The following is a 26,984-nucleotide window of genomic DNA, read 5'->3' as shown; positions in this document are numbered from 1 at the left end:
CGGAGACTTCGGCTTCCATACCTCGCCGCTCGCTCCAAAGCCAAGGCCACTTCGATGCGGCCTCCGCCTCTGTTCTAAGGCGGAGAATCCCCGAAGACTCCATGGCCTGGGAGCTGCTCCTCTGGCTCTACGCCTTCGCCTCTGTGATTTCTCTCATCGCCCTGACCGCCTATCAGGTGACCTCCAAACCAAACCCAACCCTGGCTCTCAGTTCCAAACTAGAAACATAGAGCCTTCAAATCGAACTATATTTACCTCATTACATCCCAATCTCTCATAGGAATCTTTCAAAACGTTCAAACTTACGTTTTATTTTGGTAAAGTTTGGTGTTTACGACTGAAGGGTTTGGAGGAATTATTCTTTCAATTTATGGTTTCTTTTAGCAATAGAAGTTTGTTTTGTGGTGGGTGATTGTGGAAAGTCTCCTTTTTTATGCTGTTGAGTGGAGTTTATTGCGAACCAGACGAGTGTATTAAAAATTTAAACTTGATCTTCTTAAGAACAATGTAAGGACATTCACTTCCCGGAGGTAATATCAAGACACTGTACTTCAGATAATCTCCAAAACAGTTATGCCGTCCTTAAAACACAAATGAAGTCTTGATTCTTCTGCTGTTCATCATCATCATCTTGTATCTTTTTTTTCCTAAAAGAGAATTGGATGAGATCTTTCTTAATGCAATGGATGGAATTGTTAGGGCGTGTTCACTGTAAAAGTATGATAATTTGGAATTTTGTATGTTTTCTGATTCTGAGAATTGGGTGATTGTTTTTGTTGTTAAAATTCATGAAATTTTTAAAGGAATCCGGTGAATTTGAAAGTATACTCAAACGTTTTGTTTAAGCCCGTGATTTTCCTTTCCCTATGAGGTTATATTCCAAAAGGTGGGGAAATGATGTTATTTTATTTATTTATTTATTTATTTTTGGCGGGTGGGGGGGTTGTTGTTGGTCTTGATTTTTGATATAATGACATGCGGCATGGACCTTATTGATGCATGGGAGGTACCTGTGCCTTGTCCAGACTTCAGCAAGGTCCACAATTTAGGAAACACAAATATAGAAAAGAAACATCTTTACTTTAATATATACTTCGGCCTTACTATATTCAAAAGGTGGCTGTTATCATAAAATGACTTTTAAGAATTCAAAACCAGTTCTAGGAGCTTACAGTCTTCAGTGCATTCTTAATAATATCAAGATAATTGTTTTATGTCCTTTTCTCACTGTTTGTGTGCAGCTTCTATGTAAAGCAATTAGTGGAAGAATTAACTAGAGCATACATTTCGTCCGACCAAAGAATGCCTATTTCCCACACCAATTTGATTTTTTTTAAAAGGTTGGTAAACAATATGAAAATGAGAGGTCAACATGACTCTTTATGAATGTGTTCACCAACTCTTGGAGTTTGTTATACTTTCAGCCTTATTATCGGATCAGAAATACTTTACTAATGGGGTTATATCGTCTAAGTTTAGTTCTTGCCCTCATTTCACCAAACTTGTTTCTAATTTTAAGAATGCAACTGAAGCCTAACAACCTATCTCAACTTGTCACAGCATATAATTTAACTACTTTAACATTCCTTGGAACCTGCTCGATGGCTTTTTCCTGGATAAAATCATGACTAAATATGCCACCAGCTTGTATGGTGAAGGTCTGGTGGTTATTTCTTTTTCATACATGCAAATCAGAGTGTTATTTTTTTAAGAAATTTGGATGTAATGAAATTTTACTTATTTTTTATTCAAAGTGGTTCCCAGAATATGTTGATTTAATGAAGTAGGCATGCACTACTTTTTCCAAGCTGTATCACACTACTGTGAGAAAAGAACAAAAGTTAGACCAATGTCCTGCAAGGTTGTGCATTGTTATCATCAGCATGAGCCTATTTTCACCTTCATGTCAATTACCAAGTAAGATATAGGTTGAAAATCGTTACCATGCACATTGCAGATGTTTTTGTGAAGGTTACGAATTCTTTAGTGTTGATCATATCCACCAATAAAATATGTTTTGAGTTGTGGATAAAGTAGTTTGCAAGACCTTATTTAACCCTGTTTTCTAAACTTGTAAGCTTTTTTTTCCCTTGATCTTGAGTTTGTGGGGGATTTGGGAACTAGAGAGTGGGAAAGGTGGGCTTGTCAACTCATGCCTTTAGAGCAATCATTCACCAGCTTCAACCTTTTCCATGCTCTTGTTATGGATGCAGAGTGTGAGTGATTTCTTTTAGTATTCTATTATAATCCTTATTACCACCTTAATCCCAAATGTCATGTGTGGAGGTAGGTTTCAGACAGTAGGTTGCATGTGTGGTAGAAGAATCTGATCTTTGAAGCAAGTGTGCTATTATAAGTGGATACTGAGAAATTGCAGTATTAAGCCTTTGCAGATAGCCTACTAATCTATTATGATCAAACCTCATCTTGAACATCAACTATTAATTGATAAAATGCTGCCAATTCTGTGCCTAAGATTGACATTTATTTATTCAAGTGGTTGACTTAACGATGCATATTTTAATGACAAAAGGGATGCATGTCCTTCCTTGTACCTTCTTTGCAAGCATATCTTGCAAAATATCATCATCTGTTATGACATTTTTTATAGTAGATCAGAACATTTGAATCCATATGAAATTGTTGATACAATATATCTAAAACCGTCATAGTAGATCAGAACTATTTATCATGTTTAAGTTATTTTTATTTGAGATATTCAGAAACTTCTGGTAACAGATATAAGCTCATTCTTCTAAACAGTATGAGGCCATGAGCATTACAATCGTAAGTTCGGTAGACTTTATGCATGGAAGGGTACTCAATGCAACTTAATATATTATCAAAAGTATCACAAAATTAACTAGGTGAGCGGGGCATCATCTCCGCTAGAGTGACATAGAGATGCCTGTATTAAACTTAGAAAAATGTTGTCACAATTCATTAGCACTGTGACAAAAGATGGGCATGTTAATGCATCAAAAATCTTTTCTCATGATTATTTAAGGTAAAACTATTCCTAGAAATTGCGATAGTCTTGATAGTTTCCTTAAAAAGGAAAATTATACAATTTGATATAATATTGACAAGAGACATGGAGCTTTAGCAGCATAAAATCACATATGGTGCTTTGAAAGGTACCCATCATTAATTAGTTAAACCCCCAAAAAACTGTTAACATGTTTTTGAGCAAAAAAATTGGGGCACACATTGTTTCATTTTACGAAGAGTAAAATAGAATTAAACAGAATTACACATGCTCGAGGTCCTCTGGTGACGATGGATCTTCTAAAAGTCTTATCTAGAGGAAGCAATGTTCATTTTGATTTATCAGGATTCCTTTTTTTCCTCAAGTCTCGGGACTGATATTAGGGATTCTGTTACAGGCTAGTTTGATTTTTCAGTTTCTTTGCTTAAATAAATCTCTCTCACGGACAATTTTATGCCAGTGTGGAATTTGGGAGTTGGTGTCTAGTTTCCACACTGGTCTCTTTCTCTCTCTTTGTGTGTGTGTGTGTGTGTTTATGTACGTGTGTCTATATGTTTGTTTTGGTGTCTCTTTGTGCGTGCGTGCATGCATGCATGCGTGTGTGTGTGTACCTAACACAATTTGGTATAAGCATGGAGGTTGGTAGTTGATGTCAAGTTTCCACTCTGGTTTCACTTAAAACCTCTCTAGTACTTGATTTGATAATTTAATGAATCTGGATGAGTGCAATCTGGATTTTGTTTTTTGTTCATGAATGCTGCATATGTGGATTCATTTTATCTGGTTTCCTACCCTTTGTGTGTGTTCGGACTGTTGGTGGTCAGAGGGGGATGCTATTCTTTATAGTATCTTAAATATTGGCTAATTGTTCTTTTTGTTGACCTTCTTTATTTTGTTTGTCATGCTTGTGAACCAGCTTGTTAACTTGTCTGATTTGGAGTTCGACTATATCAACCCGTATGATTCATCATCGCGCATCAATGCTGTTGTCATTCCAGAGTTCATGGTTCAAGGAATCTTATGTGCTTCTTTCCTCCTATCATGGCATTGGTTTCCATTTCTAATAATGGCACCCATTACTTATTACCATGTAAACCTGTAAGCATTATCTCTTACCTTTGCTGTTGTTTGAAATAAACTTCTTGCAGGATGTGGTTAGTTACATTTATACATATCTGTTAACTACTAATAAGCATGTGGAATTAGATATATTTTCTTCATAGTTTTATGGTTGCTTTGCTGATTAAGCACTAACAGATCCTTAAAGTCAAAAAAATTGTATCGAAACACTCCAGGGAAATCAGTATATGGCATCCAGTATATAACAGCCGATGCAGCACAACCTTTTCAACATGGTAACATTAGCTGGGCCCTCAGAATGTAATATTTATACATAAAACAGGGGTGCAAAAATAATCTAATACATGCCTGGTGCCATAATCTGGGTTCTATATTTGGTTTCTCAAGCATTCTTTTTCTTGCTTTGTTAAAATTAGTCAATTGGGATAAAATATGATGGTTGACCGTGATTTGACCGTGGTTGAAAATGAGTAAAAAGTGACAAAATGACCACAGTAACAATGTTGAAGGCTCAATTGGTTAAAATGTACTCAATGTTTGTTGATATCTTTAGTAAGTCATAGTGAGCAAGATTTAGTTGCTTATTTATGAATTTGGTGAGAGTGTCACTTGCAAGAGTGTCATGCAATCAATTCATATTAGTCTGTAATGTTTATGCATATAAAGCTTGCACTGTTGTTTGAGATGTACTTTGGTAAAATGGAAAGAAGAGACGATACATGCTCCTACCTTCATTGGCACCATAGGAAAGAATCTGTATGGAGCATGACACACTTTTGCTAGGGTGCATAACCTACAAAAGGAGGCCAGTGTGAGTCTGTCAAGTTTGTATTTTCAAAATGGAAAAGGAAAACAAAAGGAGATTTATTATTGGTGATGAATATTCATTCAGATTCAATAATCTTAACAATGAATCATGGCATTATGTTTAGGACAATGATTTTCTTATTTGCATATGCATCTGAATATTGACATTTAACCCATACGGCATTTTAAACTCCTTTTTCTTTTTTATGGTGGCTTGCAAGCATACTCTCGTGTTATTGTTATTACCAATGCTAGTGTTATTAAATTATAATTATTGTTTATTAATGACAATAGTATTCAGAATCTGCTAGACCTGCAAACAGGCCAGGTCTAGCCTGACCTGATCTCAGTTCTTGTTAATTTAGACTGGACCGCCAAACCCATTTGCTGATTTGGTTGGGTCCATAGTAAAGTGATGGCTTGTCCAGTCAATGGGGGAGAGTTGGGCCCAATATATAGCAACCTGAGTGAAAGTTTCTTGATAGCCAATTTCATGTATTTAAGTGAACCACTTAGGGGCTGGTTGGCTGACAAGTTTTACTAAAATAGGTTTATAAAAAAATTAAAATGAATGAGTTGTACAAAAATGATTGTTTGGTTGTTTTCCATAAAATCCATTTGGAAATAACTAGTAAGTCATAAAAACTTGGAAATGAGTTTTATGAAAAAACAGGTCCTCCCCTATTTTCAATAAAATGCATTTTACAGAACTCATGTTTTACAGTTATCTATTTTAGAAAAACTTACAAACAACCAGAAAACCCCATAATCGCAGGCCTAGTCTAGTTTTGTTGTCCCCTTGTACGAGTTCCCTTATCTCTTCAAACATTATTTCCTAATTCCTAGCATTTGGATCCACATAGTATGATTATAACCTTGGTTAGAACAAGCATCCACAAAGAATGAAATGAAGTTTATACCCATGTTTCTCTTACTTTTATGTTTCAAAACTATCAGGGGCCTTGTCCTCTTAAGCATGGATTTATATGCTGGTGGCATGGGCTATGCTGGCAACTGGCTGGCACAGCATGTACTGTGCAGAACTCAAAAAAAAAAAAGGACTTACAAGCATCCTTTTAGTTAAAAATATGTAGTTTAATAGGTGCCATGCCAGCCTATGCTGCTACTAGCCTGGCATGGTATTTTCTGTCCAGCATGGACTGACATGTGCTTGCACTTGAAACTCTTCTCTCAAATAGTATTCATCAATAACTCCATCCAACAAAGAGGTTCGTGGACATTTCTTAACGCTAATTCTTAATAGTTCCTTAAACCAGTAACAAGATCTGCTTAAGTTTGCCTATTGGTCATAATCATTAGAAGGAAGATGTAAACCTTATGATTAAAAGGGCTCTCTAGACATTTGGCACAGGTTTGTTCTGTATAATTGAATAAAGATTTTTCTGGGAGCGAAAGAAAGAACAAGCTTATCTAGAGTATCTACCAGTAGCCTTAAAGCCCATTTAGACCAGCACAAGACAGCTGCTGGGTTTATGTCCTGTAATACAAATTTTATTGAATGGCAGCAATAGACAAGTCTGCCTCTATGTCAACCATGTGTGTTGCGTAAAATTGATGTAAGGTTTCTTCTATCTCTATTTATGGGGTCAGAGAACTTCTTTCTTTTCCTGTCAGGATTATGTTGACTTGCAGAGAAGATTAATTGCATCTAGATTGTAGCTGCAATAGGCAAATTAAAACATTATTTTAATCAAGGCTTGTTGATTTACTATAGATTTAATGAAACCCAGCCACAACTAAGATGCTGAGCCTGTTCTAACTCAAGCTTGAGTTATGAGAAAGTAAGATTGAAACTTGTCTAGGCTGGGCTAGTATTTTGAATATTGGTTGAGAAATTGAACTTTTGTTTGTCTGGAGATCCAGTTAACATTTGATTTGGGATTTTCTTTTTCCTCTTCTTATTAAACAGGCAAGATAATCTCAGGTATCATAAATATGCCAACTCACATGAGGCTGATCTTGTATCTTTGATTACATTAATGCATAATTCCAATTTCAGTCCCTAGTTTTTTTTATTCACACTGTAGTCTTTTTCTCCTTATTTTTTCAGGTTTATGAATAGGAGACATCTTATAGATGTTACTGAGATCTTTAGATTACTAAATGGAGAAAAGAAGTACAGAATAATCAAGCTTTCTATCTACTTCAGCATATTCGTGATAGTCATTTACAGGTCTGCTTTTACTTTATCTGATTGCTTTTCTACTATATTCACTGGAAAGTGATGTGCTTAGCAATGTCTAGTTGTTTCCTATCAATTTTGAAAGCAAACTCGCTATAATCGCTAAAAGTTGTTTTCATCATCATGTAGCTCCATACATAATGTATTATAAGGGACAACATGGGGATAGATGTTTAGGAGGAAGAAAGAAAATAAATCAAATGATCTTTGTGAAGCTCATCATCACCAGGTGTTTCTTGATCCCTTTGTACGTCGTGGCAGTTTACATCATCTTTAGTTTTGTCACAGTGCTGCTTATTGTCAAATCGGTTCATATGAAAGCAAATATTTTGACTTCGATCAGATTCTTTGTGCACTTGGAGTCTTAACACATTAGATTTTGTGCTTGAGGTGGACACTTCCTTCATATTATTCTAAAGCATTTTGTTTGGTCTAGCGTTTTCACTAAGGATATGAAGTTTATGTTTTGAGTATATTTGGAGGCACATAACTTGAGATCCATGAGCTTTTATTTGGCCTTAGGAACAAGGATCAATACATTATGGTGTCAACACCATTCTTCAACTTTATGTGTGCTCCTATTCCTGCTTTCATTTCCCACTCCAGTCAAAATTATGATGGACATAACATTCATTATTCAAGTCTATGCTTGTGGTCTTTTAAAGGCTTTTAGGATTTTGAATGCTTTTAAACATATTCTCTTGCCAATGAGGGGTCTTTGCTCGTAGTAGACTCTGATAAGGTAACAAATTCGTTGTTGCTTCTCCAATCAGTTCTCATCCATCTTAATCTCAGAGTGCTAAAAGAATTTCTCAAAGTTCTACATTGTATTCTGGTGTATACTAATGGCAGGATGAGTAGTTCTATTCAAGGTATCACTTCTTCATACATGTATTAGTGCTTCTTTTTCTTCAGTTCTGATAACTTCAGATCTCTAGTTGTTTCACTTATAACTGCAATTCACAGAACGCATGTTGTGAGCGTTGGTTTGGTTATCAGTCTAATATATGTTGACTTGGAATTCTTTTGCAGGCTCGTGATGTCTGCTGTTCTCTTACTTACGGATGAAGGTTATGATTCTTTGGAATCTGGGATTTTTTAAGATTCTCAAGCTGAGATTGTCAGGTACTCGTCCTCTTGCATTCCTTATGGATTTGGCTAGGTCTATTGTGCACGGAGAGGAAGTTTCATTTGGACTGTACCTGTAGTGCACTTTAACATTGTGATGTGTGCCAGTGGCTTGATTGTACTGTCTTTCTTCAAGTGCTTACTAGAAATGAACTGCCTGCATGCATGTCAAATTTGTCTCTGTTGCACTAGCGTCCATTTCAATCTTCCTTTGCCGCTGTGCAATGAAGCTGAATCTCATCCATCCTTACCGATATTCGATAGCATATTATTTCAGTTTCTAAGCCTTTCAGTTCGATGTTTTAATGCGAATAAAGTTCTAGCCAATTTACTTTTTTGTTGGTGGCACTGGATGAGACTAGGCAAAAGCAAAAATTTGCATAACTACTGCAAAAAAGCCTTACAAGTCAAAAGCAGAGATTATGTTATTTGATATAGCTAGTTAAAATGATGAGGTACACCATGCATTTTTATTCGTAGATTTTGATAAGAAAAGCTTCAAACTTGTTAATGATGGCTTAAACTCTTTGCAATATGAGAAGGTACTTTGAAGAATAAAGTACAGGCATTTTTAAACTTTATTGATTCTATGTTTGAAGTTGTTATAATGTTAAACAAAAGACATATCCCAAGTATATCCATTGATACTCCTTGGTAAGAAAAGAGATGCACGCAGGGTAGTGTGATGTTATATTTAAAGAAAGTAATTAAAAGGTCATTTATATTAGTAAACTGCAAAGTAAAGAAATGGTGATGTCAGTTTTCGCAACTTGCATCTTGTATGTGCAGACATAATCATCCACAAACTTTATTCTCATCAATTTGGGTCAGAGTAATTGATTCTTCTTTTTGTATATGTTCCTATCCAAGATTAAAATCATTTGAGTTGTAGAGGTGTCTTTTAGCTATCCTCAAAGCACCTCACACTAATTTCTTCCATGTCTTTGTTTGCCTCCCCCTCTTTTCCCTACCTTAAACCTGAATTGTGGATTGCCTTTACTGGAGCTGTCTGTGCTCTGTTAGGCACTAGTACAAACCTTACGTAGTCTTATTTTGTACTTCATTCTATGTTGGCACTACTAACCTCTTTTAAAACACATTTCAGCTCTGGTATTCCTCATTTACTGTAAAGTCAACTCGACATCCTTGCTATGTTATGCACATCTAACACTTGTGCTTCATGTTCATGTAGGAACAGCTAACTTAGGTGTTTACAGGTGCTGAAATGAATGCTAAAGCATGACTTAGCGATCCATCCGTGGATTATTACCTACATTTTCCATAGTACCTCATAGTTTTGTAGACTTGTACCCTTGCAATTAGCGGTCATTGAATAAATGATTTTTCAACAAGACATAATTTTTTCTTGAACCTCTGTTTGAAGGTACCAAAACCTATTACTTTTGATCGACATGTGTTGTAATACATCTAGAACATATGCATAATAGTGTATTATTGCTTGCATCACTCACCGTGCATTTTAGCATATAGGGCAAGCATAGACATGCATAAAAACGTGTACTTAAAATGCTCATTCCTGCATGACCTCATATTTAGCCATAGAAGGTTCCAAAGCTTTGATCTTTGATTCTAAAGCACCATGAGAGTTTTCTAATGTGCAGAGATAGAAGACTGTTGCCTCTCAATCCGAACCTGAAGGATGATCGAAGATGAGTTTCCTTGTCTGAATGGCCTGATCATGAAGTGACTGCTTTTAGTGATTTCTATCTTTGTGTTTATAAAAATTAATCCTATTTGAAATGAGCTAATATATCTCACTCTGACACCTTAGATTTGTAAATCAGTCAAAAATGTTCGAACTATGTCTCTAGAATTTCGAGGCCTGTGTTGCTTGTTTACTGCCATCATCATCTTCCTCTTGTCATGACAGTAGTAAATTCATAACTGTATCTACATTTGGAGTTCTAGATGAATAAAGTTTAATCACCATTCTGCAGGACTTCATGTTTTATCCGAGAGAACCCTAATTTCCTCATTTACAGAAATCTAGTATGTGACTACTGAAGCTGTCACTTGAGGGTGTTGTCGGCTGTTTTGTACCCTATTGATGGAAATTGATGACAGGCCGCATTTGATGTAATATAGAATGTATTCTTGTATGAAATCCTATTAAAATCTTGAATGAATGTATTCTTCATGTTTGGTCCATATCAAAATCATGTTAGAGAAAAATGGTAAACAGCAGATCATTTATTCTCATGCTGGTGCCATATATTTGCACATCAATCTCATATTTGCTTTTCCCTCAAGTGCTGCCCCTGCTTGCAGATGGCAAAGCGGGTCTGATGAAGGTCGGACTTGGTGATGTGGAATGGATTAGGCTGAGATCGTTGCAGGCCGCGCCGCGCTGCTGGCAGAGGAGGGGCAGCTGGGTGGCGAGCGAGGGATGTTTGGTGGGATTCTAATTTCTGAAAGGGAGAGATTATAAAGAAGAGAAGTGGAGGATAAGGAAGTGATTAGCATCCCTAATCTCTGTTGAAATTACTATTTGTCCCAAAAGCTTAAGTTAATAAGATGAGATAGATTTATTTATATATTTTATATTTTCTTACACTCCTCATATGTGAGCCGGACTTCTCTTTAATGGGTAAGTTCAATATATGGAATTTTTAATAATGGGGTTAAAGAGTGCGAAGACAGAGTTCAAACTCAGGAGCTCTGCTCTGATACCATGTTGAAATCACCATTTGTCTTAAAAGCTTAAGCTTTTGAGATAAGTGGTGTTTTTAACGATCTCTAATCTTATAATGCTAAGACACTTGGGCTTAATTTGACATGCACCCACCTTGGACGTCTTTAGACTCTACACTAATTTTTTTCAGGGGGATATTCAAAGGGCATATATTAGTCTGAATTATTCCCGGCAATTTGCTTGCGGGGCCTGGTATAAATGTAGGCTAATGAGCTTGGTGGAAATTTTGACTTTCTACAAGGGGTTATATATAAAAGGACCTTGTTATGTATGACCCCTGTAGAAAGCTAACATTAATTATTATCAAACACAAAATCATGATAGAATTTAACGCAGGCTTCCAGACTTAACCGGTCCCAGGCCTCCTGTCATCTGGTGTAACAACACCGGTTCAAACACCCATAGAAAGTTCTCGGGATGGATATAACATAATCATCTTGATCAAGTCTTGTTAATAATCTCAAAGTTCTGCTTTTTCATTTTTGGGGTGTTGAAATGTATTTGAAAAATGGGACAGGAATAGCTTGCCTTTCCATTGGCGATTTGAGTAGATTATTGTGCCATTCTAGCTTATTATCTTGCACGTGAGCAAAGATGAATTTGACAAAGTGCAGGGGGGAAATTGATGATTCTACTGATGATGTGAGAAGAAAAAAGATGAGTGCAGCTGAAAGAAAGAATATGATGAGGTGAGAGTGACCAGAATGAATGAAAACCGAGTCTGAGAACCGCCGAACTTGCCTTAGATGATATGGTCCGTCGCCTCTTTAACGAGTGGGAGGGGTTCGATTTGATAGTGTTGACCGTTGTTTTGGCACCTGATTATATTAATATCCGGTCTTGCAAGCATTATCTCAGTTTACCCGAGGATTAGATTTTGGCTTATATGAGGCGGGGTGCACATGGAGTAGAGGATGGAGAGTAACCCCTCCTAATTATTAAAAAAAAAGAAAAAAAAAGTGACGGTAAGTCTGACATAGATAATCCAAGCCATTGCCAAAAATTATATGATTTAAAGCTCTCTAATTTATACATGAAATGGTTAAAAAATATGTATTATTTTGTATTATTTAAGCTGGTCAATTTTTAACTACTTAATGCATAGGCTAGTGTTTTTAGATTATATGTTTTTTTGTGTGTAAACAAATTAGACGTAGTAAATCATATTCAACGACTTAGCACAAATATAGAACTTTCATTACCTAATTTAAACAAAAAAGTTTAACACTATAAAAGTTATACTAGGTGTAACTTGAATTTGACCTTATATATATATATATATATATATATGAGAGAGAGGAAGGCCTAGAAGTTCGGTTAGCCTCGCAATGTTGGACTTCAAGGTTCCCATTATATATAGCCAAGAATTTGAAAACATTCTTATTAGATTATTTATCTTCTCCACCTCTACCACATCTATATTTTCTATCTCATTCATCTCTTTTTTTTAATCATGCATAATATTAAATTACTTTGAATATTGAATAAACATTGAATTCCCCGTACTGAACTTGCAATTGCCTAACCAGTTATTTAAATTAGTTCCAATAAACCCTGCTTCTAATTCTGTTGCCCTAGACTCTGAGAGAAGGCTTCCAGGCTTCCAGCAGCTCCTTTCCAAGAGAAAAGATGCGGAGTAATGGACACCACTTTGACCGTTGCCTCCAACTTATACCTATTTATGTGTTTGGCAGTGCCCGCAGCAAAATAGGAGTTTTTTTTTTCCCGCTAGAACATATTTATTTATCAATCTAAAATAAGTACGTCTATGAGCATCAGAAAATAAGGTATATAAAAACTCAGAAAGGATATCTGTCTCAGCCATCCATAATATTGATTCCATATAATTAGCAACATATAATGCCAACTAGTCTGAAAGACTAAAGAGTTGCTACTATTTTCCAACAATTTTGACGTAAAAGATGATTAATGATATCTGAAGCAGCCGAAACAAAAAATCACTTAATAATTATCACGAAATCCCCTTTCAGTATGATGAACAAGGCATTCCAAATTTTTGTGACATGACGATATATCTTCCCAAGAAGTACTTAAATCCGCTAGTTTATCGTCTTCGGCCATTACTTAAAGCTTCTTTTAGATCTGCAGTAGCCCCAGGTGCAAGAATCAACTGATTCAAGCTATATAATGTCGATATATCTTCCCAAGAAGTACTTAAATTTTTTTTTGTGACATTCTTTTTTTTTCCTTTTTTTTTTATTTTTTGCTACAATAGATATTTCATACATTTCGAATACGAATATACCAAATAAAATCAGAAAATAAAAGGTAGCGGAGTGCCCGAGGCAACTCCCCCTCTCCGGCCCATATAATGTCTCCAAAGTGGCTGGCTACGTAGGCAGTCACTTAATTTGCAGCCCTGTTAGCCTTTCTAAATATATGCTTGGCCTGAAAGGCCACACCCCATCTCTCACCATCAGTCATCACCTATATGTTTCGAAGCAGGGGGTGATCCACACCACCACCTTTCGAACTTTTCTGGATCCAACTGATCACTGTGGCCGAATCACCCTCCAGTATGATCAAGCTGGGGCATGACGAAGGCCCACCGACCTTTGGAAAATGAGGGTGCAAATAAAAAGCTAAATCCAGTGAAGCCTAAGCCCACCTTTTGAACAACAGTTCTCATATGTCGACCCGGGATGGACATTCGGCCTGGTAAGCCCATGGCCCGTTCAATATATCTCATATGTCGGGCCCGAGTTAATCCTTTTGTTGGGCTGTACTGCAGTTAATCCTTTTGTTGGGCTGTACTGCCTCAAAGCAATTATCCTGAGTTAATGTCGGGTCGAGGTTGGGCCGCTTGCTTGGAAGCCCCTAGTTAACCCACCTACGAGTGTAAGACAGGCACATATGCCTGCATATGTGTTATTATTTCCTTTTTACGTGCATAATAAGCATAAGTAGTAGGAATGTAAAAGAGATGTTGATAGAATTAAAGTTTCAACTAATGCTAATCGGAACTGGGCCTGATCACGATAATTTTTAGCTGATTTGTGAAGCAACATAAATAATTGAGATATAAAAATTAATATTTCCAGTCCACCACCAATTAACAACAACAAAGAAAAATATCATTAAGATACAGATAATTAATATTTTATTTTTTAAGTTCACGAATATTGGATAGACTAAGCCATATGTTATCCTGTTGCCAATATATATTATGATGCTAGAAAACAAACAGGTCTTAATCTGATCACCCGATAGAGAGAAGTCCCGTGAAGCATACATTTTCCTTCATCACCGTCCGAGTTTAATATTCCTGTTATCATCACCGTCCGTTATCCCAAAAGCATTATCCGAACCATCCGATCGATGGGCCTTTGACCGTTGGGCTAACTGACCACTTGGTCCCAGCTGCCACGCTGGCTCCACCATTTTTATCTCGTCCCGACGGAACAATCCGATCCGGATTATATAAATCATCGCAAAGCGAAGGAGGGAAAGGTTATGGGAAAGATCGCGGCGTTAGTCAAATAAGTAGCAATGTGGAGAACGTAAGCACGGCGAAATCCCCAATCCTTAGGAAATCGGAATCGATGGCGGCTCTTCTACTCTTCTTCCTCGCCCTCCACTTCTCCCGATCGATCTCCACCCTCGCCCAATTCCCGCCGGCGATCGAGCTCCGGGGATCGGTTGGCGGCGCCGTGGTCTCCGTGACGGACTACGGCGCGGTCGGCGACGGGTGGCGGTACGACACGCGGGCGATCCAGGCGGCGATCGACGCGTGCGGCGCGGCGGGGGGAGGGCGGGTGCGGTTCCCGGCGGGCGGGCACTACCTGACGGCGACGGTGGCGCTGCGGTCGGGGGTGGTGCTGGAAGTGGAGAAGGGGGCGCGGATCCTCGGGGGGACGAGGGAGGCGGACTACCCGGCGGAGGCGGCGCGGTGGTACGTGGTGCTGGCGGAGAACGCGACCGGAGCGGGGATCACGGGGGGCGGGGAGATCAACGGCCAGGGGGAGGCCTTCGTGGTTCGGAGGGACCCAAGGAAGAACGTGATGGTAAGCTGGAACCGGACGGGGGCGTGCCTCGGGGACGAGTGCCGCCCCCGCCTCGTGGGCTTCATCGACTCCAAGGACGTTCGGATTTGGGACATCAACCTCAACCAGCCCGCCTACTGGTGGTCAGTCTTCTAATGCTTCCCAAATCCAATCATCGTCCAAAATTTTCTTGGGTTTAAAGAAACGGGCCATTATTCTGCAGCACTAGTAGATTGAGGCTAATTCTAAAATGAGCTAATCGGAACAGGGTCTTAGTTTATTAAATGTCACGTTTGTAGTATCTTATTCTTTTTCCCTTTTAGTTTACATCTAGTCAGGTGCGATAACACGTTGATTCACGATATATCAATTTATGGAGATTTTAATTCACCCAACAATGATGGCATCGACATCGAGGATTCAAACAACACAGTCATCACAAGGTGTCATATTGACACCGGAGATGATGCAATATGTCCAAAATCTTCCACGGGGCCTGTATATAACTTAACAGCGACAGACTGTTGGATTCGTACCAAATCTAGTGCGATTAAGCTTGGAAGCGCTAGCTGGTTTGATTTCAGAAGGTTCTTCTTCAGCAATATCAATATAGTGGATTCACATAGAGGGCTTGCTATGCAGATACGTGATGGAGGTATTTTCCTTTTTAACTTTATGATTACTAGTTTACGTAGTTAGTTATAGAGATCTATTTGGACTAGATGTTTGATCTAATTTTGCAATTAGGAATCGTCTCATTATTGGAACTAACTCCGGCTCTCAAGCTGTCTTCAATCCCGAGCTGGTTGATGCTAAATTCCTGACTGAGATGGCAGTTAATAAGGGCCAATCTAATTAGAGACAAGCACTCCATTCTGTCATCATCTTAGTGATATTATTTGACTACATTGATGACCTATAAAAACAGAACCAGGACGATGTACCTTCAGGTTTGCATCATATGATACTCTATCATAAAATATAGCCGAAGTCTTAACAAATTTGGAATAGGCTCTATGAATTGAAGGAATGCATCTAGCGGCGAATAAATTTGGAATAGGCTCTATGAATAAATTTGGCTTGGCAAAACTGGTCCCATTTTTTATTTAAGAAGAGCAAAACTGGTCATTGTTTTCAACTAATATTAGCTCATATACTTGCAGCAAATGTGAATGACATTGTCTTCTCTAACATCAAAATAAGCACAAGATACTATGATCCTTCATGGTGGGGAAGAGCTGAGCCTATTTACATTACAACCTGCCCGAGAAATTCAACTTCAAAAGCTGGGTCTATCTCCAATATCCTCTTTGTAAACATATCAGCAACGTCGGAAAATGGAGTGTTCCTAGCGGGTTCCGGTGGTGGACTTCTTAGAAATCTAAGATTCAAAAATGTCGAGTTGACTTATAGAAGAACCACCCGCTATCCAGGTGGGTTGTATGATTACAGGCCTGGATGTCAGGGCCTGGTTCATCACATCATGGGCGGAGTCATGATGGAGTATATTTCAGGTCTGGAGATGGAGAATGTGAAGATGAGGTGGTCTAAGAGCAACTCAAAAGGCTGGAACAACCCTCTTGAGTTCAGACCTTCCACTGTAAACAAGCTCTCTTTCCAGGGATGGCTCTCAGATGTCCACTAGCAAAAAAAAAAAAATGGTCTCAAAGGATTTCAATTTGACTCTTTTTATTTATTACCATTTGCTCATGATTGGTGGTAATAATTTTCTCTCCCGATTGAGCATGCTTCGTTTCTTTGTTTCTCCCTGCACGCGATTTAGCTGCAATGTAACGTTGATGCTGACCCTGTGCAACTTATATGAATGCTAAGTAACTATAGATCCTTGATGGGATCATATGCGTCCATGAAATAATGTCCCATTTTTCCTTTAGATGTTTCATTTGTACTGTTTCTATAAAAAGATTCTTTGATTTGCTTTCAGCTTCTTTCATATTTATATTTTAAATTATTTTATTTTTATATTTAATTTTGAATATTGGTGCAGATTATACAAGTGATTTGCTAATATAGATATGATAATCTTATATCATAACAAACAACATGAAATATAAAGTATAAACAAGTTATTTATGTGAAACTTCTATCTACAAAGCTATTGGAATCATGCCACTAATTTTGTGATGCTACTAATGTCTAAAAGGTCTCAATCATCACTAAACTGTGAAAATTGATCTTGTCCCCATGTTACCTGCTACTTCACAAGTAGATCTAGATGCATGAATTGTCTTAGTCCTAATGTTGGATCTAATTCAACTTAAACTTTCTTTCTTTTCCTAATACAGGCTTGCTAAATTACTATCAAGCTATGTGCAATGCTAATTCACCTGCAAACATCTTATAAGTCATGATTCAAACCTCAAATGCTCCAAATTGTGCTTAGATATAAATCCTTTCAAACCATTAAATCATACTCCACTGACTCTATCCAGTACCCATCCCTCCAGTTCAGCCGAAGCTCAGGTTCCAGATAGATCAAGCGATGTTGGGATATTAAATAATGGGACCTATTATATTGCAAATTACTTGGAACCTTCATTGCTTATCTTGAGAAGCCGCCCAACCTCAATATCTACAAATTGTTTAATATATATATATATATATATATATATATATATATATATATATATATATATATATATATATATATATATATATTATAATATGTATGGAAGTGTATAAATATTATGTAATATATATAGAAGTATATAGATATTATATAATAATGTCACAGGTCACAACAGCCATCAGTAACCACAGCAATCCACGCCTTGACTCTGTGCGTTTATTCAAGCTTAGTAGCTTACTCACCGAGCCACCATACGGTTAACTCACCATTTTGGTGATAGGAACCTGAAGCTGAAGGCCATCTATCCCAGCGTTCAAAGGGCTTTACGCTTTGTTTCTCGCTCTTGCTCTGGTCGCTAACTCCGGCAAACCATCGCATCCGATCCGAGATGTCTCCACCTCCGTCCAAAGCGATCGCTGCGGCGGCCGGCATGCTGAGGAGCCGAGTGAGGGCGGCGGTGCGCACGAGGGGAGGCGGTGGCGGCGAGGGGGCGGGGCGGTGGACGAGCCCGGGGACGCAGGAGCGGCCGAACGGGTACCTCTTCAACCGGACGCCGCCGCCGCCGGGTGAGTCGCGGAAGTGGGAGGACTGGGAACTCCCTTGCTACATCACCTCTTTCCTCACCATCATCATCCTCGGCGTCGGCCTAAACGCCAAGCCCGACCTCACCCTCGAGACCTGGGCCCACCAGAAGGCCCTCGAGCGCCTCCAGCAACAGCAGGTCGCCTCCGATGAGTGATCGCGGGCCCGATCGCCTCCCTCGGTCTGTCCCGGTAAAGGTTTCGCCTTCTTTCTCTCTCTATTTTTCTTCTGTGATGATGGGAGTATTGGGGATTTGGGGTTGATTAAATCAAAGGTTGTGTAATTTGATAGCGGGATTTGGATGCAACCCTAATCTATCTCTGTATTTTGCGAAAATTGTGCTTTTTTTTTTCTTTTTCCGAATTTAAGATCTCTATATCCGTCTCTGATTTCAGGGATTGAACGGATGAATGTGATGATTGTTTTGGAAAACTCTGGAATGCTTTATACTTCATAGGTTTGCTAATGACGATACAGCACCTGTATCACATTATATGGAAAAGTTATTATTTTCGCACCAGTTCTGATTATAATTTTATGCAGTTCTATTGGTCATTGTGGAAGATACATGCATCCCATTTATACAAGTTACGCATTTCTGCTTCCACCCATATCTTTAGGATCTAACAATTAATAGGCGCAAGTAGTGGAAAAGGACTGTTTTTCCAACAGGGTTGGATATGATTTCTCAGTGTGATTGCAATGTTGATAAAAAGGAAAATTTGATTTGTTAGTTATGATGATAACGTTTAATACAGAGTTCCTGTATAACCATGGGTGGAGATATTGTATTGTATATACGTATTTGTAAACACTTTGTTGGAAAAGGTTTATGTGGAGTCTGTCTTTTCGCTGTTGCTTGGTATAGTTCAATTAGCATCAGTAAGAAAGCACAAGAAAAATCCATTAAGCATGGAATATCCCATCAACAACATGATGGTTTAGCAAGGGGACTGAGACCAACTCTCTTGCATTTGGATGGTACTTCCATGATCCTTGATTTTGTGCAACTGGATGTAATGCAGATAAATTCTATGCTTGACCTATTGACAGCATGGTTCATAACTTTTATGTAGAGATTTCTTTTTTTCTACTGCAAGGTTACTCTGGTTAGATCTTGCATCCTTGGACCTGTCCTCTTTACGATAGCATCATAAGGCACAATCCCCTTAGTGGTAGTTCTTGAAAATCTGTGGGAAGAAGGCATTCAATTTCTTGCTTCTGACCCTGTAATCAAAGATGAGGACTGTTGGAACTCCAGGCTTGATGCTCATAGAAGACAAGGGAGGCTACATAAAGCTGACACATGATGAGAAGGCGTGCTGTTCGATTTGAAAATGGCTTAAAGGCTTGAGTTCCAGAGAGACTTTGAGGTTCCCATTTATCATTTAATTACCTTTGGAGGGGAAGTTTTGTGATGCAATACATTGGGTAGAGTAGAGCTGGTTTCTTGATGTCTTGTGAGATTTTTATCGAGGTCAAGTATATGAAAATAGGTTTCTCAAATGAGAATATGGCATATATTCTTTCCATCACCATTAAGCGTCACTAGAATAGAAATCATCAATATTGAAAAACAAGGTTTCTAGTTTTATATCCAGAAAATTAAAGCACCTTTTATTCGAATTTATTTGGATTCCTAAAATCCCATTACCATTTTATGTTGCAATGGTGCAACAGCTAAGATATTGTAGCTGAGGAGTTTGAGAGGATTTTTGGGGATGCAAAAAATCTGCCCTTATGACGAGTACTAGAGTTGGATTGCGCTAGTGACTTGCTGTGCACATAATAGCTGGTTTGGGTTTTGAAGAGTTGTTATTGTTAAGGAGCCTTGAGGACAATCTTTTTTTTCTAATTCCTTTTTTGAGGAAAACACTAAGACTTAATCTTTTAAAAGAGGCCAAGGGCACTCTAAGGATAATGCTAAAGTGGAGTCAAACTCAGGCGCTGGAGTCTCTTCCTCAAGGTCTGCAATATGTAGCGGAGAGGATTGTAAACATTATATGTCACGCCCCAAATCTGGTAGCAGACTTCTATCGGAAATCTACTACTGCTCATCGTGTGTGACACATGTATGGGTCCAGCATCTAGGTCGGGCTGGTCAAGTGGACTGGGACCTAACCATGCCATCACATTACCATCAGAAGGAGTTTCCTCTCAGCAAATAGACATCTCTTATATTGCTTTGGTCTTTCTGTTTTGATGATTATGAGAGGATCATTTCTGCATCTTCTCTCTGATCTTTCCCATATGATTCAAGATCAAGGATTTGATCTCTGACATATTTGTTCCACAATGGTGTTTGCCTATGACCACTGGAGTCCATCTGGTATTCACCTTGTGCTTTGGATGATGTTAGGCCCTCCAGCTACTTCCATGTGCATGATGTGATGGCTGGCTGGTGCAAATGGTGTTGCTGGCGAGAGCATGCCCTGATCGACCAGAATCTTGCAACCTCATGGAAGAATTATAATCTGAGACTTCCTGTGTTGATTTGATTTACTTAAGGTGCTTTGCTGTAATAAACAGCTCTAGCTAGAATAAATCTAAGCTGCTAAGTATAATTAGACTACCTCTGGATGTAACAGTCTACAAAAGCATTCTTAGATGCTGGCAATGTGCCAACCACGTGGCCTTACTACAGATTCTTCTTCTTGTTTTTCTTCCTCTTCTTCTTTTAACTGGGGGAGTTTTTCTTCTTTTTTGGGGGGATCTAAGCTGTTTCTTTTAGATGCACTGAGAGGTTTTCTGCCTTCTGGACCTCATGGTTTAATAACTTTGACAGACTTTTCTGGCACTATTAAAACAACAGTAGGATGGATTCTCTATGCAGAATTCGTTGCAATAGATCTTCAGTACTTAAACTTCTTGCTGTTTGAATTGTCTGAAAAGTGACAGTATTCAGTTGCTTTGGATGCCGAAACACTATTATACTCACTAAAGTTTATTGTTGTGCAGGTGGTTGTCATTTTGTTGAAATTGCAATTTCCAACTGCAACCATACAAATGGATGCAATTATTAGTTTATAAGATGTCCTGAAATTTCTGTATCATCAGGATTATGGGTTGGAGATGTTTTTTTTTCCAGGGTTTAATTTTTATCATAATATCGTCTCCTTTAAACAGGACTTGGTTGAATAGAATAATGTGAGCAGCCTTTTTCTCTCCAGTGAAACAATTGGATTTTTTTTTAATTTCTATTTTTCTATTTTGGAGGGGGGGAGTCCCACCCGTATATGACTACCGGGAGAGGTGCAAGTCCCACCTGTATATATGTCAAAATCTTGCAGATAACACCACTTCAAGACCAAACCCTGGACCTCTGTAAGCCAAAGGGTACAACCACCAAAGGAACACAAAGTCATAACTTGTTTAGATCTCTAGTCTTTCAGTTTGATTGACTAATGGGGGCTTTGCATAGCAATCACATCCCTCTACTCAGTAACAAAAGGTTGTAGGTTCTAGTAAGGATTGTGTATCCCCAAGTATTTGAGCCTAGATGCTTATACGCAGGTTGCTCTTCCAAAAAAAAAAAAAAAGAAGAACAAAGAGATTGCTTTTTATGTACCTAGAATACCTTGTATTGGATCTAAGCAAATGTCAAATGATGCTAGAGATTGCTTCAGACGTTCTTCCTCCTTTGTTTTTGCTACTTTTCCGTAATTTGGCAGGTTGTACTCATATTAGATTTATATGAAATGAGTAGCCGTTTCTACCCAAAAAAAAAAAAAAAAAAAGATGCTAGAGTTTGTTCTGCCATCTACCATTGTTGGTAGGAATGTGAAAGGATGGATAGATGGTGTTGAAAATAAGCAAATGCCAGTGATACCAGCATGTGTTCTTCCATCTCTATTGCTGATGGGCATGTCAAAGGACGGATAGACATCTCCTTTATCTTGAACGTTGGCTATGTTCATGATATCTGGAGACAAACCCATCTATCTTTTGCTCAAGCTCTGCTGCCGGTTCCCACAAGAACTATGTTTTATTGGAATTTTTCTTATTCTAGCCACAACAGTGATGGGTCACCCTGACATCATATTATTGTTGCTTAAGCTATTCAATTTTAGAGAGCCATCTCTTAAGCATTCTTCTTGCTTTGGATGATGTTAAGCATTCCACCAACTTCTTGCTTCATGATGCAGTAATTGGTTGATTCAAGCCATTCTGATGGTGTGAGCTTTGTCATCCGGAATTTTGCTGCCTCCTGGAAAAAGATTATGGCTTTATGTTATACATCATCATCATATATTTGTCAGTCGTTTTGGTTTACCGGTGTTAGGTTTCTTCACATGACTTGTCTTATTGTAGACTGCTTGACAAATCTAAAATTTTATGCCGAGCACACCACTGGATGATTAGAGAATCCAAAAGCACAATCTGGAATCAGCAAACAAGCTCTAGAGTAACCTTATTTTTGGACAATTCTTTTCTTTCTTTGTTTCTGTTTTCCACAGTTGTTTGTTTTTTTTTCTTTCATTTCATTGCATTTAAGCAGCTTTGTTCTAACTTTTTTCTGTTTCCTTATCTTTGACGAAAGTATTTTAGATGGGCAAAATTCTCTGTTGTTCAAATCCCTCATCTCTTAGAGTAGGCTTTGGCAGGAAACGTTGGGCTGCCGCAGATGAGGATGAGAATGGAACTCAAACCCAGATAGTTTTAATGACTTAACCGACTAAACCAATAGACGCCTTCTCTATGCTATACAAATCATAATAAATTATCCCGAATCATTGCCTTGAAAAAAGGAGAAAAAAAAAAAGAAAAAGGCGATGAAAGATGCAAAATGGTTTACTTGCAAGGAAAATGTGTTCCTAAGCCAAATAAATCATGAGAAACTGTTCTGTGATGGTAGACTTGATTCATGCTAGTCATAATCATAAGATGTGCCAATATAATTATCATTTTTGGCGCATTTCAAATCTAAATATCACCAAAAATGGCAATCATGTTGGCATATCTCATGATTGCATGAATCAAGTCAGGCTGGTGTTTGAAATTCAAATTCAAATTCGAAATATATTAAAAATGGTAATCATGTTGACATAACTTAGTAACTATGGCTAATATGAATCAAGTCTGCTATTATTCTGAACATTTCTGTAAACACGGTGAAGGCATTGATGTGCTAAATTCCCCTGCAGTGGTTATCATCTCATGTTTGCTACTGTTTACTTGCTCATTTTATGAGCTCTAGCAATGCATCTGAGAATATTATATACTGCTAGATTTAAGAGTGTAAAAAAAAAGAAAAAAAGAAAATAGATTGGCGCATGCTAGATTAGATAGTATTGGGTAGGGCTGGCAGCTGTAACTAATGACGCAATCCATGCTGATAAATCGACAGACCATTCTCACTCATCACTTCGAGAGAAATCATCATATTTCACCTCACTCACGCATCATGCGAGCAGAGATCTTTTTCATACCAAGGCTCCAATTATATGGTCGTAGAAAGTATTTTTTTCTCCATTGGTTGGTAAATTAGAAGTGGAAGTAGTAGGGACATTTGGTCTACCAAATAGAGAGAGGCACTAGGAATAGAGGGGCCTTTCAGGTCAGGTATATATTTAGAGGGCCTCATGGGGCTGTAGATTGGATGGCTGCTTATATGGCCAATTATTTTGGAAGTACCATATGGGGCAGAGAGGGGGGAGTTGCCCCGGGCACTCTATAATCTTTTATTTTCTAATTTTATTAAATATATTTGTATACATATTGTATAAAATATATGCTTTAATTAAAATAAATAAATAAAAAAAGAGGGGCAATTGTTTCTCGCAACTCTATGGACAAAAATATTCGTATACATATTTTATTTTCCTCTCTCTGCTTTTATTGATGCCCCCATCATACTTGATCTTTTTTGGTGAGGTTTATTAATCATGGTTTTTTTCTATTTGACAAACCGTAGCTTTCATTTGGCCCTAAAGCTATTACTTTCTTTGTATTGTAACTTAAGATCTATAGGTACAACTGGCTGAATGGATGCCTTGTCTCTTTCTCTCGACGTATACTCAAACAGAAGGACGCGAGGGGAGGTGCATCTTTCAGGAACAACGACTTTTATCTATCCATCAAGATTCAAGAGGATTTAAAGAGACCCTTCATGATTCGTTGCCCACTGCCTTTCTTTGTACATGGGCCTTTTGGGCTTGATGCTATAAGAACCATGCGAGCATATATTTAGTCTCTAAAATCTCATTCAAAAAGGCTAGTTAGAAAATATTGTTTAGGTTCTTTGATCTTGTATAAATATTCAAGATCTATTCAGCAAATAACCGATCTGGAACTAAACACACGCTCGCACGAATCCTCACATACTCCTCTCGTTCAAGTTCTGACGTCCTCATCAGGCTAAGAATTCAAATCTATTCAAATTTAATCACAAACACCACGATTAGCCCGTAATCAGCTCCGATGGATCCGTGCTACAGTATCTCCTGGTCCACATAGGTTACTGGCTAGGTCCGCTTTAATACAATTTGTAATAACTCAAGATTTTATCCAAAATAGCTAGCCGAAATGTATTATACAGAATTAAAAAATCCAAATAATATCTTTCAGCTAGCCATTTTATATGAGATCCTGAGTTGTTACAAACGTAGGATCACTCCTAACACCTTATTCATATAGCAATCTTATCTTGACCTACACTAACATTAGATTCCTCTTAGCCTAACATTAACAGAGCTGCCTCTACCATGACCACACCCAAAAAATAAAAGTTAAGAGATTAAAAGTACTTAAATAAAATCTAAATTATGAAAAGAACCTCACATAAATCAAATCTGCAATAGAAGTACCTATAATTACCAATCACAATGCTAATGCAACATGTACATGTCACGCTCTCAACTTATTTACAGGTGGGGTGGTGACTCCTGGGATTGGCCCACGTTTGCAATCTGTTTTCTTTTACCCTTCTACACCCTTTTTGGATAGGCATATATATAAGTAGCTAGATTGAAAAGTAACAAGAGTATTCCACATAAATATTGGAATTTTCTAATAAATCATTCCTCACAATAGAAAGTGTTTTGGTAAAATAAAAGTATAATTAAATTACTAGACTCGATTTTGATTATAAGTAACCAAGTCCACACATTCAACGGCTTATTATGAGGGGCACACCTGTGATGAAAAGATTGTCCCAGAAAAACAAAAAAAAAAAAAAGAAAAGAAAAAGTGGAGGAAAAACAGAGGTGATCAAAGGAAATATGATTTGAGACTGAGAAAGAATTTGGATACTCCTTATTCTGCTCCATCCTATCTTATTTATAATTAAACCACTATAACTAATCAATAAGTTTTTAATGATTAACCACAACCATAGTAGGAAATCATGGTCTCTCGCTCAAGGAGAGGGATGCGAGATAGCTTAGTCAAGAGTCGTCAGCTTTGATGGGTGATTGAACGGGGTAGGAAATTAATCAAAGCGTACTCTGTTCATTTATTTGTGAGATCCATTTCAACGGATCATGGATGGCAGTGAGCTAGTTCGGTGGCAAAGTCCGTACTCAGACCAATGGTTTGCGATTGAGACCAAAAAGGATGGTCCAATGCTCGAAATTCCTGTCATTTTTAAGATGTGGAATGAATCAAAGACAAGCAATCTTATTTCTTTATGAGAGATTGTTTCAAATTTCTAACTTTGATCTTTAGGACTCGTTTGATACTCCACAAAAAAAAAAAAAACACTGAAATATTTTTTCTGAAAAGTTTATTTCTGAAATATAATGCATGAAAAAATAGTTTTGACATGTTTGGTTGATCATGAAAAAGTGATATTTCAGAGTGGTTTATATTTGGTTAAGCACCTACTCTTCCAAGAAAGTTATATGAAATACTTATTATACTTTTAATAAACAAATATATTATCCATGAATTTTGATGGCTTATGGATATTTTTGAAAAAAAAAATCTCAATTTTCAACTAATAGAAAAGTAACTTTTTTATATCCTCCATAATTTTTTTCCATAAAATATAAAAATCTATTTTTTAAATTCTTATTTTTTAAAAATATTAATTAAATAATTTTTTTATTTTTTTTGTTGACCATATTTTTTTTTCTTTTTATTGGCAAACTAGATGAGTCCTTATACCTTGTTGAGAGCAATCTTTCTACTACACCCATCCACTACAATCCACAATAGAATTTATAAGCGGATGAGTTTGAGGCCTCAATAATTTAGATAGAGAAAAAAATACTATACTCTAGTATAAGATGATAGGGCTGAATTTTCAAATTCGGGGAGCCAACAACGAAAGCCTATTAAGTAGCTCGAATCTTCCTCTACCAACTAACTAGAATACGGGCATCGGGCCGCCTATCCACTAAAGCAAAAAGCAAAAACCTATCTTAAACTAGCGTAGGCTTTCGCTTTCATAATAAGGGCAAGTCAGATGGCTGATGGCCTCTAATGCAAAAAAGAAAGGCTCCTGGGAAGCAAGTCCAGTTCAAGGACCGCAGTAGGACCAGTACTTAAACCTCTTCTACTCCATATCATTATTTCATTGACATACATTCGGTCCTTATTTAATCTGCTAATTAAGCCTTAGGTCCCCTCCGCCGCCTTTGTCCGTCGGTCTAAAGCTTAGGGGGCCAAATGAGGTGGAAAGGTTGGCAAACGCCGACGTGGATCACAAGGGGACAACCGTTCCATTCAATTATAGCCTCGATTTCCTCCCAATTATATAAATGGGGTCCATTAAAGAGGATTAAACCCTTAAACATCTCCATACGATTGATCCGGAACTTCTAATTGGCCCCACGGATGGAGGGAGTCTGTCCTTGCGCTACCGACTCGTGGTATTCATGTAATTCTAGGTTAAAAGCTCGGATAAATTTCTGGATCCAAGTTCGGAGGGCAGCGTCAAAAGGGGT

At 37.8% G+C, this 26,984-nt stretch overlaps 3 protein-coding genes across 16 annotated transcripts; all 3 read left to right on the top strand.

Annotated features, from left to right (window-relative positions):
• LOC103711379 (protein cornichon homolog 2-like) lies at positions 1–10,762 on the top strand. Of its 12 annotated transcripts, none has more exons than XR_015971302.2 (6): positions 1–176; positions 3,906–4,087; positions 6,948–7,070; positions 7,875–7,951; positions 8,112–8,204; positions 10,497–10,762. XR_015971302.2 is itself a non-coding variant. In XM_008797500.6 (5 exons), exons 1-4 carry the CDS (start codon positions 102–104, stop codon positions 8,179–8,181), a joined length of 450 nt encoding a protein of 149 aa, XP_008795722.1. In that variant the 5' UTR covers positions 1–101; the 3' UTR covers positions 8,182–8,204; positions 10,497–10,762. The 12 variants fall into 12 exon arrangements, 4 of the variants coding, with proteins under 4 accessions (XP_008795722.1, XP_038973412.1, XP_008795721.1 ...); XR_015971306.2 differs by lacking the exon at positions 7,875–7,951 and adding an exon at positions 7,209–7,308; XR_015971301.1 differs by lacking the exon at positions 10,497–10,762 and adding an exon at positions 10,166–10,376.
• A 3,616-nt stretch (positions 10,763–14,378) lies between these two features.
• On the top strand, positions 14,379–16,868 carry LOC103711378 (Pectin lyase-like superfamily protein). The gene is made up of 3 exons (XM_008797496.6): positions 14,379–15,067; positions 15,248–15,579; positions 16,088–16,868. The coding sequence occupies exons 1-3, from the start codon at positions 14,484–14,486 to the stop codon at positions 16,567–16,569; spliced, it is 1,398 nt and encodes a 465-aa protein (XP_008795718.4). The 5' UTR covers positions 14,379–14,483; the 3' UTR covers positions 16,570–16,868.
• A 926-nt stretch (positions 16,869–17,794) lies between these two features.
• LOC120105229 (uncharacterized) lies at positions 17,795–21,265 on the top strand. 3 transcript variants are annotated; one of them, XM_088707189.2, is made up of 2 exons: positions 17,795–18,287; positions 21,055–21,265. In XM_088707189.2, the coding sequence occupies exon 1, from the start codon at positions 17,903–17,905 to the stop codon at positions 18,251–18,253; it is 351 nt and encodes a 116-aa protein (XP_088563315.1). In that variant the 5' UTR covers positions 17,795–17,902; the 3' UTR covers positions 18,254–18,287; positions 21,055–21,265. The 3 variants fall into 3 exon arrangements, with proteins under 3 accessions (XP_088563315.1, XP_088563316.1, XP_088563318.1); XM_088707190.2 differs by having other exon boundaries at positions 17,795–18,293; XM_088707192.2 differs by lacking the exon at positions 21,055–21,265 and adding an exon at positions 18,492–18,616.
• The last annotated feature ends 5,719 nt before the right edge of the window (positions 21,266–26,984 follow it).

Source organism: Phoenix dactylifera, chromosome 11 (assembly GCF_051530095.1).
Source record: "Phoenix dactylifera cultivar Ajwa chromosome 11, Ajwa_hap1_PhDact_Kaust_v1.1, whole genome shotgun sequence".
Classification (NCBI taxonomy): domain Eukaryota; kingdom Viridiplantae; phylum Streptophyta; class Magnoliopsida; order Arecales; family Arecaceae; genus Phoenix; species Phoenix dactylifera.
This window is presented reverse-complemented; position numbering and strand designations above follow the sequence as displayed.

Excerpts from the sequence above, each read along its gene's own strand:
- LOC120105229 (XM_088707189.2), top strand. The coding sequence starts at position 17,903 with ATGTCTCCACCTCCGTCCAAAGCGATCGCTGCGGCGGCCGGCATGCTG.
- LOC103711378 (XM_008797496.6), top strand. The coding sequence starts at position 14,484 with ATGGCGGCTCTTCTACTCTTCTTCCTCGCCCTCCACTTCTCCCGATCG. Across the intron at positions 15,068-15,247 it reads AACCAGCCCGCCTACTGGTG|TTTACATCTAGTCAGGTGCG; the intron begins GTCAGTCTTCTA and ends TTTCCCTTTTAG. Across the intron at positions 15,580-16,087 it reads TATGCAGATACGTGATGGAG|CAAATGTGAATGACATTGTC; the intron begins GTATTTTCCTTT and ends ATATACTTGCAG.
- LOC103711379 (XM_008797500.6), top strand. The coding sequence starts at position 102 with ATGGCCTGGGAGCTGCTCCTCTGGCTCTACGCCTTCGCCTCTGTGATT. Across the intron at positions 4,088-6,947 it reads ACTTATTACCATGTAAACCT|GTTTATGAATAGGAGACATC; the intron begins GTAAGCATTATC and ends TTATTTTTTCAG. Across the intron at positions 7,071-8,111 it reads TTCGTGATAGTCATTTACAG|GCTCGTGATGTCTGCTGTTC; the intron begins GTCTGCTTTTAC and ends ATTCTTTTGCAG.